The sequence below is a fragment of the Pocillopora damicornis genome, chromosome 13 (genome assembly GCF_964200805.1).
Source record: "Pocillopora damicornis chromosome 13, jaPocDami1.2, whole genome shotgun sequence".
Classification (NCBI taxonomy): domain Eukaryota; kingdom Metazoa; phylum Cnidaria; class Anthozoa; order Scleractinia; family Pocilloporidae; genus Pocillopora; species Pocillopora damicornis.
Window position 1 is genome coordinate 21135043 of NC_142682.1, and position 17201 is coordinate 21152243.

At 39.8% G+C, this 17201-nt stretch overlaps 1 protein-coding gene and 2 long non-coding RNA genes across 4 annotated transcripts; 1 reads left to right on the forward strand and 2 right to left on the reverse strand.

The window, feature by feature from the left end:
• Positions 1-3336: 3336 nt before the first annotated feature.
• On the reverse strand, positions 3337-15903 carry LOC149035907 (uncharacterized). Its single transcript, XR_016182309.1, has 2 exons — positions 15803-15903; positions 3337-3425 (listed from the first exon to the last, which is right to left on the reverse strand). It is a non-coding gene; the product is annotated as an uncharacterized LOC149035907 (long non-coding RNA).
• LOC149035908 (uncharacterized) lies at positions 6992-13478 on the forward strand. 2 transcript variants are annotated; one of them, XM_089191673.1, is made up of 6 exons: positions 6992-7965; positions 8273-8344; positions 9880-10514; positions 10789-11207; positions 11369-11674; positions 12067-13478. In XM_089191673.1, the coding sequence occupies exons 1-6, from the start codon at positions 7835-7837 to the stop codon at positions 12805-12807; spliced, it is 2304 nt and encodes a 767-aa protein (XP_089047799.1). In that variant the 5' UTR covers positions 6992-7834; the 3' UTR covers positions 12808-13478. The 2 variants fall into 2 exon arrangements, with proteins under 2 accessions (XP_089047799.1, XP_089047800.1); XM_089191674.1 differs by lacking the exons at positions 6992-7965; positions 8273-8344 and adding an exon at positions 9248-9380 and having other exon boundaries at positions 9432-10514.
• On the reverse strand, positions 8993-11496 carry LOC149035909 (uncharacterized). Its single transcript, XR_016182308.1, has 2 exons — positions 11356-11496; positions 8993-11219 (listed from the first exon to the last, which is right to left on the reverse strand). It is a non-coding gene; the product is annotated as an uncharacterized LOC149035909 (long non-coding RNA).
• Positions 15904-17201: the final 1298 nt, after the last annotated feature.

A 17201-nucleotide genomic window follows, 5' to 3' on the forward strand; every position in this document is an offset into this window, starting at 1 on the left:
TTGGCATATGGGCGCGGTGACGCTGAAAGGTCCGATTACAAAACCAAACAGACAAGTGTAAACAAACAGACAAGCATTGCAACTATGTTCGTATCTACGACCACTCTGAGTAACGACCAAATTAACCGACAATCGATTCAATAAAAACGAGCCATCTGCTCCATGTGGATTGTGCTACCTTATTAGGCGTAGACATTGACAGCAAATTGTCATTTAATGAACATGTTGAGAAAGTATGTAAAAAGTTGGCCTCTAGAATCGCAATATTGCGTAAGATCCGAGCGTGTCTACCCCTTAAACAGCGACTTCAGTTTTATAATAGCATTATTCGCCCCGTTATGTCTTACGCTAACGTTGTTTGGGCAAATTGCGATAAAGAGCGGCACGCGTTATTTGTCATGCCGATCGCATGACACCATCAGTTGCTTTGTTTAACAAGCTAGGTTGGATCCCGTTTTATGAGCAACCTAAGATTGATAAATGCACAATAATGTATAAGCGAATTAATGGGACTTTGCCGAATTATCTAAATGAACAGGAGGACGCTCTTTCGCTGTTTCGGCAACAAGACTGTGGAACAGTACACCAATTGAAATTAGGAAACTAAATTCTGTAGCATGTTTTAAAAAGAACATGTTTGCCAATATTTTTAAGGAACAACAACTTTTGCATCATTTCGTAATTTAATAATTTATTTTTTATCTTATAATTGAATCCTGTCATATTTTATATTTTAACTGTATATATATATATTTTAGCTTACAGTATTTTAGATTGTAAATAGTTGTGAGGGCCACAAGTTTATTAGCCTTTGGCTATTAAGTGCCACCCTCTTTAAATAAAGGCTTTATTATTATTATTATTATTATTATTATTATTATTATTATTATGTCTTTACCACTAAGTGACGCCGATACGAGTCGCGCCGCAGCGCACCTCTAGCACAAATAATAATAATAATAATAATAATAATAATAATAATAATAATAGCGTATGTCTGTTTGTGGTTATAATAATCATCTTTATTGAGGAAACTTTCAGAAAAAAAGGTATGGTTTTCAAAGAGGACCTCAAAACTAGATATATCTAGTAAAAACAACAACTACTCACTACCTTCGCCATGTGTTTTGTCTGTTTCCATTTCGACACCGAGGGGGTACTGGGGTGTATGCATAGAGTTGAGCCCGCGCTCCAAAATTTAAAAAAAAATTATTGGAGCCAAAATCAAAAAGCTTCGGACAATGAAATACTCCTAGAGGAAATTCTAATCACAGAAAACGTGCCTGTCAAATTGGCGAAATGAAATAAATATGAACCCTCCACTCCCACAAGTGACCAAGACAGAACTTCTCCTTACAGTATGAATACAATATCAAGCAGGCAGGTGACGAGAATGGAGAAGAACATCGATCGTGGGATTAGTAGTTGAGCCAATACCAAATTCTTTGAACTCACATCGTAAGAGTTGTCTGGCAGATAGTAAGGACAATTACTAATCAGATCTTGGGAGTGAAAGGGTTTCATACATCGAGGTTGCACTGTCCGGTTTTAATGCCCGTATACTAGCACATGAGACATTTCTGCGATTTGATTGGCTTAGAGCAGTGGTGTTTCAGCTTAATTTAAGCCAAATACCTACATGTGAAAATTACAAACTAAACCCGGGTAGCGGTAGAGACGAATAACAGCATAATTTGTACCTGATGTTTGGCATGAATACCACTGGCGATATTTCAAAATTGCCTCAAATGCCACCGGCCTAACAGCTGGTGAGACTACGCATAACAATTTCGAAATATCACTGCAGGCATTTAGGTCAAATATCACTAGAGATCATCCAATTACCTACACAAAGACAAAGGACAAAACCACACACTCCTTTGAATATAAATTTGGGCACCAGTCTTTATTTTCAACAACAATACCAATGAATGTGTCAAAACTTTTCTTGTCTACTCCATTCGGTTAGGCAGTATTGTTTAGAGGGGGAAAAAATCTCCAGTCATCACTGCCTGCACACATTCAACCTTGATGGTGGCACTTGATAGCTACATCACACCAGCACAGTTCCTGCCCTTGCATGTCAGCTGCTGCAACTGAAGAAAAGAGAGAATTTTGCTCATCTGTTGACACTGATAGAAACATGAAATTGCACAGCAAAAAGTATGAAAATTCCTTAAAGCCCCAGCTAGCTTCACACTGAACTCCTGCACTTTTTGAAGCAATAATAACCAATCCAAAGTGTCTGAATGAAATTCAGCTGCAAAGGAGGAATGAATTAATGTCAAGGGTTCCTGTCATTTTTTTAAAGCATGGCCTCACAAACTTTTCCCGTTGGCTCCACCAATAAAAAACATTTAGGGAAAGTCAAATAATCAATACCACAACTAGTACTTAAATACTAAGTTAGCAATTGACTGAGACACCATTAGCACCACCATAAAAAAATGTAAGAACCCTCAACTGGCTGAAACTTGCATCATTCAGTTGCATACTATTCTTCCCATATACTGACTAAGTATTCTTTGGCAGTACTTACTTGTATTTTCCAGCTGGAGGTAACAGCTATGTCTAAGCACAATTCTTTTCTGGCCCCTCTTGGCTGATTGGAGTTTGCCTGCTCCAGTTGACTGTTATTTTCTGTAAAACAGAATAATATACATGAGGACCCAGGCATGAAGTGAAGAAACCTTCCTTGGAAACCTTGGAAACAACACAATGTTTTTAATTGCTCAGATCAAAACCAAAAAATTTTACTGTTTGTTAAAAACAATGTTATGCAATGTTAAATGTTACATAATGTTAAAAACATCAAGGCCAAAAGTAATTCTGAACACAAAATTTAATAAATTTGACAGCTGTGAAGTATATAGCATTGCTTATGAATGAGACAAGAACGTGCTTTTAAATTTCCATCATACCTGAATAATGTCTGCGTAAAAATTGAGCTCAAATGTAGTATTTTTAACTTATAAATCTACTCCTAGTAAGTGGCCCTGGCAAACTATCTTTACATGTCACTGCCAATAAAATAACCCTCCATCTTCATAAAGATCTAAGTAGGCTCTTAAGGCCTTCCTGTCATTTTTTTAAAGCATGGCCTCACAAACTTTTTCCGTTGGCTCCACCAATAAAAAAGCATTTAGGGAAAGTCAAATAATCAATACCACAACTAGTACTTAAATACTAAGTTAGCAATTGACTGAGACACCATTAGCACCACCATAAAAAAATGTAAGAACCCTCAACTGGCTGAAACTTGCATCATTCAGTTGCATACTATTCTTCCCATATACTGACTAAGTATTCTTTGGCAGTACTTACTTGTATTTTCCAGCTGGAGGTAACTGCTATGTCTAGGCACAATTCTTTTCTGGCCCCTCTTGGCTGATTGGAGTTTGCCTGCTCCAGTTGACTGTTATTTTCTGTAAAACAGAATAATATACATAAGGACCCAGGCATGAAGTGAAGAAACCTTCCTTGGAAACCTTGGAAACAACACAATGTTTTTAATGGCTCAGATCAAAACCAAAAAATTTTACTGTTTGTTAAAAACAATGTCATGCAATGTTAAATGTTACATAATGTTAAAAATATCAAGGCCAAAAGTAATTCTGAACACAAAATTTAATAAATTTGACAGCTGTGAAGTATATAGCATTGCTTATGAATGAGACAAGAACGTGCTTTTAAATTTCCATCATACCTGAATAATGTCTGCGTAAAAATGGAGCTCAAATGTAGTATTTTTAACTTATAAATCTACTCCTAGTAAGTGGCCCTGGCAAACTATCTTTACATGTCACTGCCAATAAAATAACCCTCCATCTTCATAAAGATCTAAGTAGGCTCTTAAGGCCTTCCTGTCATTTTTTTAAAGCATGGCCTCACAAACTTTTTCCGTTGGCTCCACCAATAAAAAAGCATTTAGGGAAAGTCAAATAATCAATACCACAACTAGTACTTAAATACTAAGTTAGCAATTGACTGAGACACCATTAGCACCACCATAAAAAAATGTAAGAACCCTCAACTGGCTGAAACTTGCATCATTCAGTTGCATACTATTCTTCCCATATACTGACTAAGTATTCTTTGGCAGTACTTACTTGTATTTTCCAGCTGGAGGTAACTGCTATGTCTAAGCACAATTCTTTTCTGGCCCCTCTTGGCTGATTGGAGTTTGCCTGCTCCAGTCGACTGTTATTTTCTGTAAAACAGAATAATATACATAAGGACCCAGGCATGAAGTGCAGAAACCTTCCTTGGAAACCTTGGAAACAACACAATGTTTTTAATGGCTCAGATCAAAACCAAAAAATTTTACTGTTTGTTAAAAACAATGTCATGCAATGTTAAATGTTACATAATGTTAAAAATATCAAGGCCAAAAGTAATTCTGAACACAAAATTTAATAAATTTGACAGCTGTGAAGTATATAGCATTGCTTATGAATGAGACAAGAACGTGCTTTTAAATTTCCATCATACCTGAATAATGTCTGCGTAAAAATTGAGCTCAAATGTAGTATTTTTAACTTATAAATCTACTCCTAGTAAGTGGCCCTGGCAAACTATCTTTACATGTCACTGCCAATAAAATAACCCTCCATCTTCATAAAGATCTAAGTAGGCTCTTAAGGCCTTCCTGTCATTTTTTTAAAGCATGGCCTCACAAACTTTTTCCGTTGGCTCCACCAATAAAAAAGCATTTAGGGAAAGTCAAATAATCAATACCACAACTAGTACTTAAATACTAAGTTAGCAATTGACTGAGACACCATTAGCACCACCATAAAAAAATGTAAGAACCCTCAACTGGCTGAAACTTGCATCATTCAGTTGCATACTATTCTTCCCATATACTGACTAAGTATTCTTTGGCAGTACTTACTTGTATTTTCCAGCTGGAGGTAACTGCTATGTCTAAGCACAATTCTTTTCTGGCCCCTCTTGGCTGATTGGAGTTTGCCTGCTCCAGTTGACTGTTATTTTCTGTAAAACAGAATAATATACATAAGGACCCAGGCATGAAGTGAAGAAACCTTCCTTGGAAACCTTGGAAACAACACAATGTTTTTAATGGCTCAGATCAAAACCAAAAAATTTTACTGTTTGTTAAAAACAATGTCATGCAATGTTAAATGTTACATAATGTTAAAAATATCAAGGCCAAAAGTAATTCTGAACACAAAATTTAATAAATTTGACAGCTGTGAAGTATATAGCATTGCTTATGAATGAGACAAGAACGTGCTTTTAAATTTCCATCATACCTGAATAATGTCTGCGTAAAAATTGAGCTCAAATGTAGTATTTTTAACTTATAAATCTACTCCTAGTAAGTGGCCCTGGCAAACTATCTTTACATGTCACTGCCAATAAAATAACCCTCCATCTTCATAAAGATCTAAGTAGGCTCTTAAGGCCTTCCTGTCATTTTTTTAAAGCATGGCCTCACAAACTTTTTCCGTTGGCTCCACCAATAAAAAAGCATTTAGGGAAAGTCAAATAATCAATACCACAACTAGTACTTAAATACTAAGTTAGCAATTGACTGAGACACCATGAGCACCACCATAAAAAAATGTAAGAACCCTCAACTGGCTGAAACTTGCATCATTCAGTTGCATACTATTCTTCCCATATACTGACTAAGTATTCTTTGGCAGTACTTACTTGTATTTTCCAGCTGGAGGTAACTGCTATGTCTAAGCACAATTCTTTTCTGGCCCCTCTTGGCTGATTGGAGTCTGCCTGCTCCAGTTGACTGTTATTTTCTGTAAAACAGAATAATATACATAAGGACCCAGGCATGAAGTGAAGAAACCTTCCTTGGAAACCTTGGAAACAACACAATGTTTTTAATTGCTCAGATCAAAACCAAAAAAGTTTACTGTTTGTTAAAAACAATGTTATGCAATGTTAAATGTTACATCATGTTAAAAATATCCAGGCCAAAAGTAATTCTGAACACAAAATTTAATAAATTTGACAGCTGTGAAGTATATAGCATTGCTTATGAATGAGACAAGAACGTGCTTTTAAATTTCCATCATACCTGAATAATGTCTGCGTAAAAATGGAGCTCAAATGTAGTATTTTTAACTTATAAATCTACTCCTAGTAAGTGGCCCTGGCAAACTATCTTTACATGTCACTGCCAATAAAATAACCCTCCATCTTCATAAAGATCTAAGTAGGCTCTTAAGGCCTTCCTGTCATTTTTTTAAAGCATGGCCTCACAAACTTTTTCTGTTGGCTCCACCAACAAAAAACATTTAGGGAAAGTCAAATAGTCAATACCACAACTAGTACTTAAATGCTAAGAAACCTTCCTTGGAAACCTTGGAAAATAGACTATGTTTTTAACTGCCAACTTGGACGTGTACAAACAGGCAAAACAAACAAAGAGACAGACAAACAGACAAACACTCGCTCGTCGCTCGAGTCAGGAGGACGCTCGTCCCCTGCGGCTGAAAGCCCTGTATTTGCGAACAGAGAGAAAAATCTACGGACGGAAAAGGCTTTCGATTCTCTTGCGAGTTGCTTCGTTCTCAGAGTCGATCGGCTGCTGGTTTTTTTGCACTCGCGCGTTCGTCCACGTGTGCGCCACGAATCGAGTCGAAATCGAAGCGGCTTCGCAGACGAGGTGCGAAATCTTCCAAACGAACGAACGAACGAACGAATATTGCGCAAAGAGAAGAAGGTTGAAATCGACTCGCCCGCAGTCGAAAAGCCTTCGTTAAGTTGTGGGAGTGAACTCAATTCAGATAATATATACAGCCACTAGAGAGTCTCCAAATAAGTGCTCTCCTCGCCTAACGAATCATTCTTTGCACAGGGTTACCTTGAACACAGCAACATCGCAACTTCGAAACCTCGGGGATGGAAGGTGTGTGATGCCATATTCCCACTGCCTCCGATTTCGTGGAGGCGAAACGAAAAGACATGTCTGTCTAGCTCGCAGGGCTAGCTAGTCGAGTCACCTAATGCGCGTGCGCGCGCGCCTTGGGGAGGGGGGGACATTTGGCGCTAGGCCGATATGGCCGGCCAACTAGCCAATCAAATAATAATAAATAATAATGATAAACTATATTTACGCGTTTCCTATTACTACCGATAAGCATGCATTTGGTTTTGTCCAAATTTAAAGTCTTTTTTTTTTTTTTCGTGTGTGTGTGTGTGTTCCTTTTAACGATAAAAATGCTTTCGGGAAATAAAAACGTATAGTAGTGATCAGCTCTACGCGCAATATATTTGAAGAACTTTCCGTCCATCGGACGCAAAATTCATTCTCTTTGGAAGTCGACGGGGTGAAATTTTCATTGAATTAATTCCTTGCCGTCCCACGTTGACCAAAGTACAAGGGGAGAGACGCGCTAGTTCCCACGCATTGCTTTCAGTTCGAGTCACGTCGTGTGTAAGAAGTCACGTACCTGGGAAGGCAGGAAGTGGCCAGGGCTATCAATCATTTATTGTGTACGCGCAGAACCTGCGCGAACACAATAGAGACCTCCACTTCCGGTGCCATTTTTGGAAACTTGCAGCCATGTTGTCATGTAGGCACGAAAGGCGAGGAATGGCGAGCGCGTCGTTTGTTGAAGTGAATAAGTCACGACACCTGACCTAATACATCGTCGATTTTCAATCTCTCATCAAATAATCGTCCTCGAGTGTTCGTAGCTTCTCTCTTTTCTGTTTTAGCTTGCTGGAATTCGCTCGAGGGTCCTAAACTTTGATCCTAAATATCTGCGTGACCTCGTCGAAAATAACACTCACGAACCTTAAGCACGCCCTCCTCTTGCTGGTCCTGTCTTTAAACACGTCCCAGATGAGATTCTCAGCTCATTCCCCATATGAACTCACACAGTTAAGGTCGTTCAACATGCCGCCCAGAAGGAAACGTTCCAAAAGAGCAAGGGGTTGGGAGTTTATAGAAACACAAGCTGCGGAAAGTCGCAGGTCGGTAACGCGCTAAAATACACATGGTGCTCTGTTCTGTTTACTTTTTTGTTGGTTTTTGTTTTTGTTTTTTTTGTCATTGTTCCCCGAGGTGAACCGCACCCAGTGAAATGACCAGTAGGCAATCATTGCATTCATTGTATTCATTTGGAAGCTGTTTTATTTGCGGTCGTCTCTGCCTCTTCTTTCTGAGTTTTTGTCTTTGTTGTTTTGTACTATGCGTTTGTACTATACATTGTCGGCATGGTACTATACACGCTTGATTTTTACTTGGTGTACTTAGCGACGACTCTCTTTCGCATTGCAGTTCCCGTCTTGATCCCGTTCCCGTTCCCGTTCCCGTTCCCGTTCAAGACGAGGAAGATCCAAGCGAGGAAAGGTATGATATTAAATTTGACTTAGTGGGCACATATTAGATTCTATCTACTCCCCCAGAGTCACTTATTGGGACAGAGAATGTCTGTTGGTCTATTCCTTTATTTCTGGCAAAGGTTTCCAAAATTCAGAAGAAAACACGATCAACCATGCCCTTTTATATGCTCGAATCATGGAAGGCGTGCCCCTTTCCCTGGGAGTTGACCAGGATAATAGTACATAAGTGTTTTCTCCCCAGTTACTGGTATTTTTCAATATCTTGCCACAATATTTCTTGAACACCGAAACCAAATTATGCCCCATTCACACCAAAGCTTAAACATGTTTAAAAGTTGTTTTGTTAAACACAGTTTAATTTTTTTTTTCTTCATAGAAACTATTTAACCGAATATTTTTGACTTGAATGTAGCACATTGGAAATACAAGTTAGCTAGTACTTGAATCCAATGGAAAATCAAGTTTTTCAGTTCTCTGTTTATAATTTTCATTCAATGAAAACCAGTTTAACAAAACATGTTTTGCTGGTGTGAATGGGGTATTAGTTGGCTGCAGATTTTGAAGGGCATCTACTGCTCTGGTTGAAGATCATCATCAGAATTATTGTTATTCTTCTTAATGCTATTATCATTATTACTACTACTTTGATTATTACTATTATTATTATTATTACTATTATTATTGTAGCCTTGTTAATATAATTATAATCCATGCCCCAGTAGTTCTCAAAAAGGCATGTGCTCAATATTGTCGAATTAAATTTCAACTCGGCCAAAGATAGTTTCGGTGGTGTTACATCAGATTAGCCATCAGGCTACTGCAAAATTCCAACCAAATTGCTCAAACTTACCCAGGAAACAGATTGCACTTGACATGTGCCTTGGGTTTGTCCACTCTATCTGATGAACGGAGCACATAAAAGTGAGAACTGCTGTGCAAGGAACAGGGCAAAATAAAATACTCTACAACTTTTGTAGTACTCGACTGGAGAACTTGAGATTGTATACCAAAGAGTACAAATTGGTTAGAATGGTCGATCGATCGTGACGTCCCTGTTTACATTTTTGCCCATTAGCATGCCGGTGAACCCGTAGGAGATGTAGCTGTGTATACCAGTCATGTTCAAAAATGAAAAGAGCTGGTTGAATTATGCAGTTTGTTTAGGTTTCGACTCCTTGCAATCAGTCACAAAGAAATTGGCCACAAGTAAAAAAAAAAACTGCAAAATCGCTTGCAGGCAAAACATCAACGAGCTCATGCATTCCCTGTAAATTTTGGGGTTTTGAAAAGAGAATTCCTGGGAAACTGTTTGTTATCTATCGATGGGGCTCAGATTGTCAGAGATAACTGAAATGGTTCATATGCTCTTTCCATATTCAAAAATTTCATCTTATTTCTTCGCGAGATGATGATGATGACGAGGCAAAAAATGTAAACAAGGATTCACCCACGTTCAAAAAAGGAAACAGAAGTAGCTCTTGAGCAAGGCAATTCATGTTTTTTCAATTTTTTTCATGCTTTGTTTTTCCCTTTTTTTCCTAGCCCTTCAAGCTCGTTCATTGATGATGAAACACAACCCCGGGACTCACCAATGCTGCATGTGGCCTTAGACAACCAGCCATCCACAAGCAGGAATGTGGCACCAGTCCTTGTTGCACCGTATTTCCCGTCTGGCCTGGCGGTATCGTTGGAAGATAGAATGCGGTTCAACTTCAATCTGTTCCTGTATGACAGCTTGCGTTTGCCCGCAGGGCTTTTTGCTGAGGACCAAGCTGGAGAAGTGGTATTTGAAGACCTGCAGACATGTAGAGATTATTGTTCACGCTATGTACAGAGTAGAGAGGAATGGTGCAGCACACAGCGGCAGGAGTCAGACCACTCACAAGAAAGAAGAAATGAACTGTCCAAGGAGGATATGTTTCTAACCACGGGACAGGCCTTGGATGGGAGTCTGAGATGTGGCAACGAGGCATTCGACCGCAACTTGAATTTGGTACGCCTTGACCTCTTTGGGAACGTCATGATCTTGAATGCCCCCCACTGGAGCGATGTCTCTGCCCAGTTTACACATGGTTTCCCTCGTCGTCTCATCACGGACACACACAGAGGAATCTTGCCCGGCAATATCACGGTGGCAGCACGCATTTCGAACCAGGGAATTCGAAGCGTGTCTCCAGGTAACTTGAAAACATTTCTTAACAATTTTTTTTTCTTTAAAAAAAAAAAAACCAACAAACAAACAAAAACAGTAGTAGTAGTATTCCATTGTGAGGTAAAAATGATAACTCTGCTAGCACCAAAGAAAATTCAAGCTTGGGACAGTTTTGGAAGACTCACTTATTACATCTTGTGTTCTCAATGCAGTTCCTCTGATTACCTTTGGTACAAAGTGATTTGTTCTTGTGAAGGGCTAGTGCTCAGGACATGCAATTGACATCGACTCTCTTGCAGGTGACGTGGCTGCTTTCATGTCAAAAGAAATGATACGAGGTCTGGGACTCACCGTGACAGAACTGATGCTCGCGCGAATGACAGCAATCAGATATGCGGGCAAGAAAGACAAGCCTGCACGTCTGGTGGAAATGATGCTTCGATTTGGAGTGGACTTCCTGACCATGACGCCCCTGGAAGCCGAACAGACAAAGGGGCTCAGACTGGCCAGCTCTTCCCACTGGGATCTGGTGATAGCCTCTGCTCCAGACCATGGGGAGGACAGCAGTTCGGATGAGTCAGAACTCTCCGTCGGGTGGGATGCTGAAGAGGAGCTGGATCCACTTCCCGCCCGAGGAACCCCAGAGCACACTGAAACCGTGACAAGGCACATAGAAAATCTGCTGCAGTGTTACGTGTCTGTGCAGACAACGACTCAGGTAGGGTCTCTCCTGTGATTAAGAGCGAGTCAGTCAGTCAGTAGACGAGCTTAGAACCCATTACTCCAGATGACCATAATACACGCATTTAAAGATCCTCTTCATCATGCAGGGCCTTGTTTTAGATGACCAACTAGATATATCTCACCCTTTTATAACAGGCACTGCGAGTCACAGCTGCAGAAGCGACACCCACACGAAGACCCAGCGGCAGCTCCGGCTTGGTCAGACGAAGAAAGCAGGCGACGCCCAGACGTGCCAGCACCCGAGCATCCCAGGTGTCCACAGAAGGGCCAGTAGCTGAGCAAAGACCGAGGGACCAAGAAGTGCAGCAGGAAGTACCACCAGATCCCCGGCAGCGTCTGCTAGCACTGCCGGGAATCATAGCCACACGCATACCCAACAGAGAGTCTTTGGACAGACTGCAAAAGTTCCTGCAAGGAAACCAACCTTGCAACCCACCACAGGTGAACTGAAATTTAAAAAATAAATAACTGCACATTGACTGACAAAATGATTTGATAGGTGCTAACTTCAAAAATATTAGATTGGCATTTGCTGAATAGTTGGGGCCAGGAGACAGAGGAAATTGAGACTCAATCTTTGTCAAAAACTTTTAACCTACATTTAATTTTGACCTTTTAGAGGGGCAGGGGGAAATTGAGAATGAACCAATTGTAAGTTAAAAAATTTTCACCGCATTTTAAATTTTTTAATTTTCACTACTTGCACGAAGCATGCTTTATTATTATTATTATTAATTTTATTATCATTATTATTATTATTATTATTATTATTATTATTATTATTATTAGTGGAGGTACCTACCTCACCTGTTGCTTTTTTTTTCTCTCCCTAGGCAGAACAGCAGGCCAGATCTTCAGACACGCAAGCCTTACAGCAGGCTAGACAATCTGCAGCTCTCAGGGTCTACACAGAGGAACGTACCAGAATAGCGAGGCAGAGAGTCCGCGACGTCTGGACAGCCACTGGGGCCGACTGCACTTGCCTGGGAGAGCCGGTCGTGAGAGACTCCCAGGATGAAGAGGATCAGAGCTGCCCGTACTGCCTGTGCCAGGAAGGGGGGGGAGATATGGCCGACGTGAGAACCAAATGTCAGAATCCAACCTGCTCCATTTGCATGCTCGTAAACAAGCTGGACCAACCCACAATCACTGCGCTGGGCTTGAAAAGAAACGGACGGCTGGCTGCCATGTTGGAATTTGCACCCCTGATCGCACAATGTTTGAACGGTGGACAGATCCCTGAAGATAGGAGGATCCTGCTTTGCAAGGCCCTGGAGGACATCCTGAGTTGTAGTGCCACCAGATTGCGATATATAGCCAACGCTGGAATGCTGGTCATGCTCCGTCCACGTCTCCAACACCTTCTCTTACAAAGAGGCTGGGGAGACGTATGGTGCAACTTGTCTAAAATAGCCAGCGCCATTGGCCATCACAGCGACCACCATAGCCAGATCGCAGCACTCATGTATATACGTCGAAGGTGCATACCAGACAGTAACAACAGGTGGCTGTGGTTTCTCCAGCCAGAAGATCCCACTGAAGAAGAAGAGATCGACAGGACTGTCTTCCAATAGGAGGTACCTAACTGTAAAACAAATTTTCAGTCAGACTGTAAGCTTTTCACTTGGATGTTCATTTTGGAGTTCGAGATGATCAATGTCAACGTCTCTCACAGACTGTGGATAGATATTCAAGCTATGAGGACATTAGTTTTTTCTGTGACAATGGTTTTACTCAATTTTGAAATTCAACCAGGTTGCATGTTCATTTTAGAGTTCAACACAGGCCAGTGTGTTCTGAAGAAATGAATGTTTTTTTTGCGACAATCGTGAGAGGTGGTTTCAGTCAATTTTATAACAAGATGATCAATGTCAAAGTCTGTCGCAAACTGTGGATAAATATTCAAGCTAGGGCAGTGGTGTTTTTCTGAGGAAATTGGTCTTTTCTGTGACAGTGGTGAGATGGTTTTACTCGATTTTGAAATTCAACCAGCATGTTCATTTCAGAGTTCAACACAGGCCAGTGTGTTCCGTAAGTGTTGTGTTTGCAAGATTTTTTTTTTTTAAGTTCCTCACAAGCTGTTGATGATAATATTCAAGCTAAGGCGGTCGTGTTTTTGTGAGCAAACTAATTTTTTTCTGTGACAAAGGTGACAGATAGTTTAGCTCGATTTTGAAATTTGACCAGCGTGTTCATTTTGGAATTCAACACATTTAAAATAAAATTGAGTTGATGGTTGAGAAAATGTGTACTCGTTCTCTGCTATAATAAGTTATTTTTAATAACCGCCACAAAAGGGAAGCAGGTCGCTGTGCCCACAAAGATGAGAACATTCAAAAGTGTCTCCTTTAACTCTAGTCACCACGATCGCTATAAATGCAGCTTTCCTTACCAAGCTGTCAACCAATTGCGATAAAATGGTCTTTTGTTTTCACCTTCATTTCACTAAAGAGGTTTGCAGTTCAGAGAAAGGAATTCAACAACAATTAGACTGCCGACAAAACTCTGAAAAGACAAATTCAACCTCTTTTTCCAATTGTCAGTCCGAGATCTCTCTTTGGGGCACTTTGCCAAATTTCGCCCTCCATATTGAAATGAAAATAGATCCTCGTTAAGAAAAGCAGTGCATTATAGTCTAAGTTCAAGGTTTTACCCCCAGACAGGCGGTAAGGGTTGTTATTTAAGCAAATTCCTTCCAACTATTAATGGTTCCAGAAAGAAATTCACCCTTGCTTAGGAATTTTTTCAGCTAACCCTAACACTCACCGTGCTTTTTCCGGCTAAATTCAACCATCGCGTGTGGAAATGAGGGTTAGGGTTTAGGGTTAGGGTTAGGGTTAGGGTTAGGGTCCAACAGTACGCCAAACGACTGGGTACATCCGTTCAGTTTGTCACCCTCAACTGTAAATATGTGTAGCTCTGGATTCATACACTTTTAAAGCGCGTTCCTTCGACGTACGAGTTTCTACCAAAGTACACAAAACGAAGCAAAAATGCCTGGGATATTTGACAGGCACTTGCGACCTCCCTTTAGAAAATGGACCGATCGTCGGGAAAATACTCTCCGTTTACCGAGCAGAATAAGCCTCAGAAGGTTGGTTCTACGAGTCTTAGACTGAAAGTCCTTGACATCTACTCACTACCTTCGCCATGTGTTTTGTCTGTTTCCATTTCGACACCGAGGGGGTACTGGGGTGTATGCATAGAGTTGAGCCCGCGCTCCAAAATTTAAAAAAAAATTATTGGAGCCAAAATCAAAAAGCTTCGGACAATGAAATACTCCTAGAGGAAATTCTAATCACAGAAAACGTGCCTGTCAAATTGGCGAAATGAAATAAATATGAACCCTCCACTCCCACAAGTGACCAAGACAGAACTTCTCCTTACTGTATGAATACAATATCAAGCAGGCAGGTGACGAGAATGGAGAAGAACATCGATCATGGGATTAGTAGTTGAGCCAATACCAAATTCTTTGAACTCACATCATAAGAGTTGTCTGGCAGATAGTAAGGACAATTACTAATCAGATCTTGGGAGTGAAAGGGTTTCATACATCGAGGTTGCACTGTCCGGTTTTAATGCCCGTATACTAGCACATGAGACATTTCTGCGATTTGATTGGCTTAGAGCAGTGGTGTTTCAGCTTAATTTAAGCCAAATACCTACATGTGAAAATTACAAACTAAACCCGGGTAGCGGTAGAGACGAATAACAGCATAATTTGTACCTGATGTTTGGCATGAATACCACTGGTGATATTTCAAAATTGCCTCAAATGCCACCGGCCTAACAGCTGGTGAGACTACGCATAACAATTTCGAAATATCACTGCAGGCATTTAGGTCAAATATCGCTAGAGATCATCCAATTACCTACACAAAGACAAAGGACAAAACCACACACTCCTTTGAATATAAATTTGGGCACCAGTCTTTATTTTCAACAACAATACCAATGAATGTGTCAAAACTTTTCTTGTCTACTCCATTCGGTTAGGCAGTATTGTTTAGAGGGGGAAAAAATCTCCAGTCATCACTGCCTGCACACATTCAACCTTGATGGTGGCACTTGATAGCTACATCACACCAGCACAGTTCCTGCCCTTGCATGTCAGCTGCTGCAACTGAAGAAAAGAGAGAATTTTGCTCATCTGTTGACACTGATAGAAACATGAAATTGCACAGCAAAAAGTATGAAAATTCCTTAAAGCCCCAGCTAGCTTCACACTGAACTCCTGCACTTTTTGAAGCAATAATAACCAATCCAAAGTGTCTGAATGAAATTCAGCTGCAAAGGAGGAATGAATTAATGTCAAGGGTTCCTGTCATTTTTTTAAAGCATGGCCTCACAAACTTTTCCCGTTGGCTCCACCAATAAAAAACATTTAGGGAAAGTCAAATAATCAATACCACAACTAGTACTTAAATACTAAGTTAGCAATTGACTGAGACACCATTAGCACCACCATAAAAAAATGTAAGAACCCTCAACTGGCTGAAACTTGCATCATTCAGTTGCATACTATTCTTCCCATATACTGACTAAGTATTCTTTGGCAGTACTTACTTGTATTTTCCAGCTGGAGGTAACAGCTATGTCTAAGCACAATTCTTTTCTGGCCCCTCTTGGCTGATTGGAGTTTGCCTGCTCCAGTTGACTGTTATTTTCTGTAAAACAGAATAATATACATGAGGACCCAGGCATGAAGTGAAGAAACCTTCCTTGGAAACCTTGGAAACAACACAATGTTTTTAATTGCTCAGATCAAAACCAAAAAATTTTACTGTTTGTTAAAAACAATGTTATGCAATGTTAAATGTTACATAATGTTAAAAACATCAAGGCCAAAAGTAATTCTGAACACAAAATTTAATAAATTTGACAGCTGTGAAGTATATAGCATTGCTTATGAATGAGACAAGAACGTGCTTTTAAATTTCCATCATACCTGAATAATGTCTGCGTAAAAATTGAGCTCAAATGTAGTATTTTTAACTTATAAATCTACTCCTAGTAAGTGGCCCTGGCAAACTATCTTTACATGTCACTGCCAATAAAATAACCCTCCATCTTCATAAAGATCTAAGTAGGCTCTTAAGGCCTTCCTGTCATTTTTTTAAAGCATGGCCTCACAAACTTTTTCCGTTGGCTCCACCAATAAAAAAGCATTTAGGGAAAGTCAAATAATCAATACCACAACTAGTACTTAAATACTAAGTTAGCAATTGACTGAGACACCATTAGCACCACCATAAAAAAATGTAAGAACCCTCAACTGGCTGAAACTTGCATCATTCAGTTGCATACTATTCTTCCCATATACTGACTAAGTATTCTTTGGCAGTACTTACTTGTATTTTCCAGCTGGAGGTAACTGCTATGTCTAAGCACAATTCTTTTCTGGCCCCTCTTGGCTGATTGGAGTTTGCCTGCTCCAGTCGACTGTTATTTTCTGTAAAACAGAATAATATACATAAGGACCCAGGCATGAAGTGCAGAAACCTTCCTTGGAAACCTTGGAAACAACACAATGTTTTTAATGGCTCAGATCAAAACCAAAAAAGTTTACTGTTTGTTAAAAACAATGTTATGCAATGTTAAATGTTACATAATGTTAAAAATATCAAGGCCAAAAGTAATTCTGAACACAAAATTTAATAAATTTGACAGCTGTGAAGTATATAGCATTGCTTATAAATGAGACAAGAACGTGCTTTTAAATTTCCATCATACCTGAATAATGTCTGCGTAAAAATTGAGCTCAAATGTAGTATTTTTAACTTATAAATCTACTCCTAGTAAGTGGCCCTGGCAAACTATCTTTACATGTCACTGCCAATAAAATAACCCTCCATCTTCATAAAGATCTAAGTAGGCTCTTAAGGCCTTCCTGTCATTTTTTTAAAGCATGGCCTCACAAACCTTTTCCGTTGGCTCCACCAATAAAAAAGCATTTAGGGAAAGT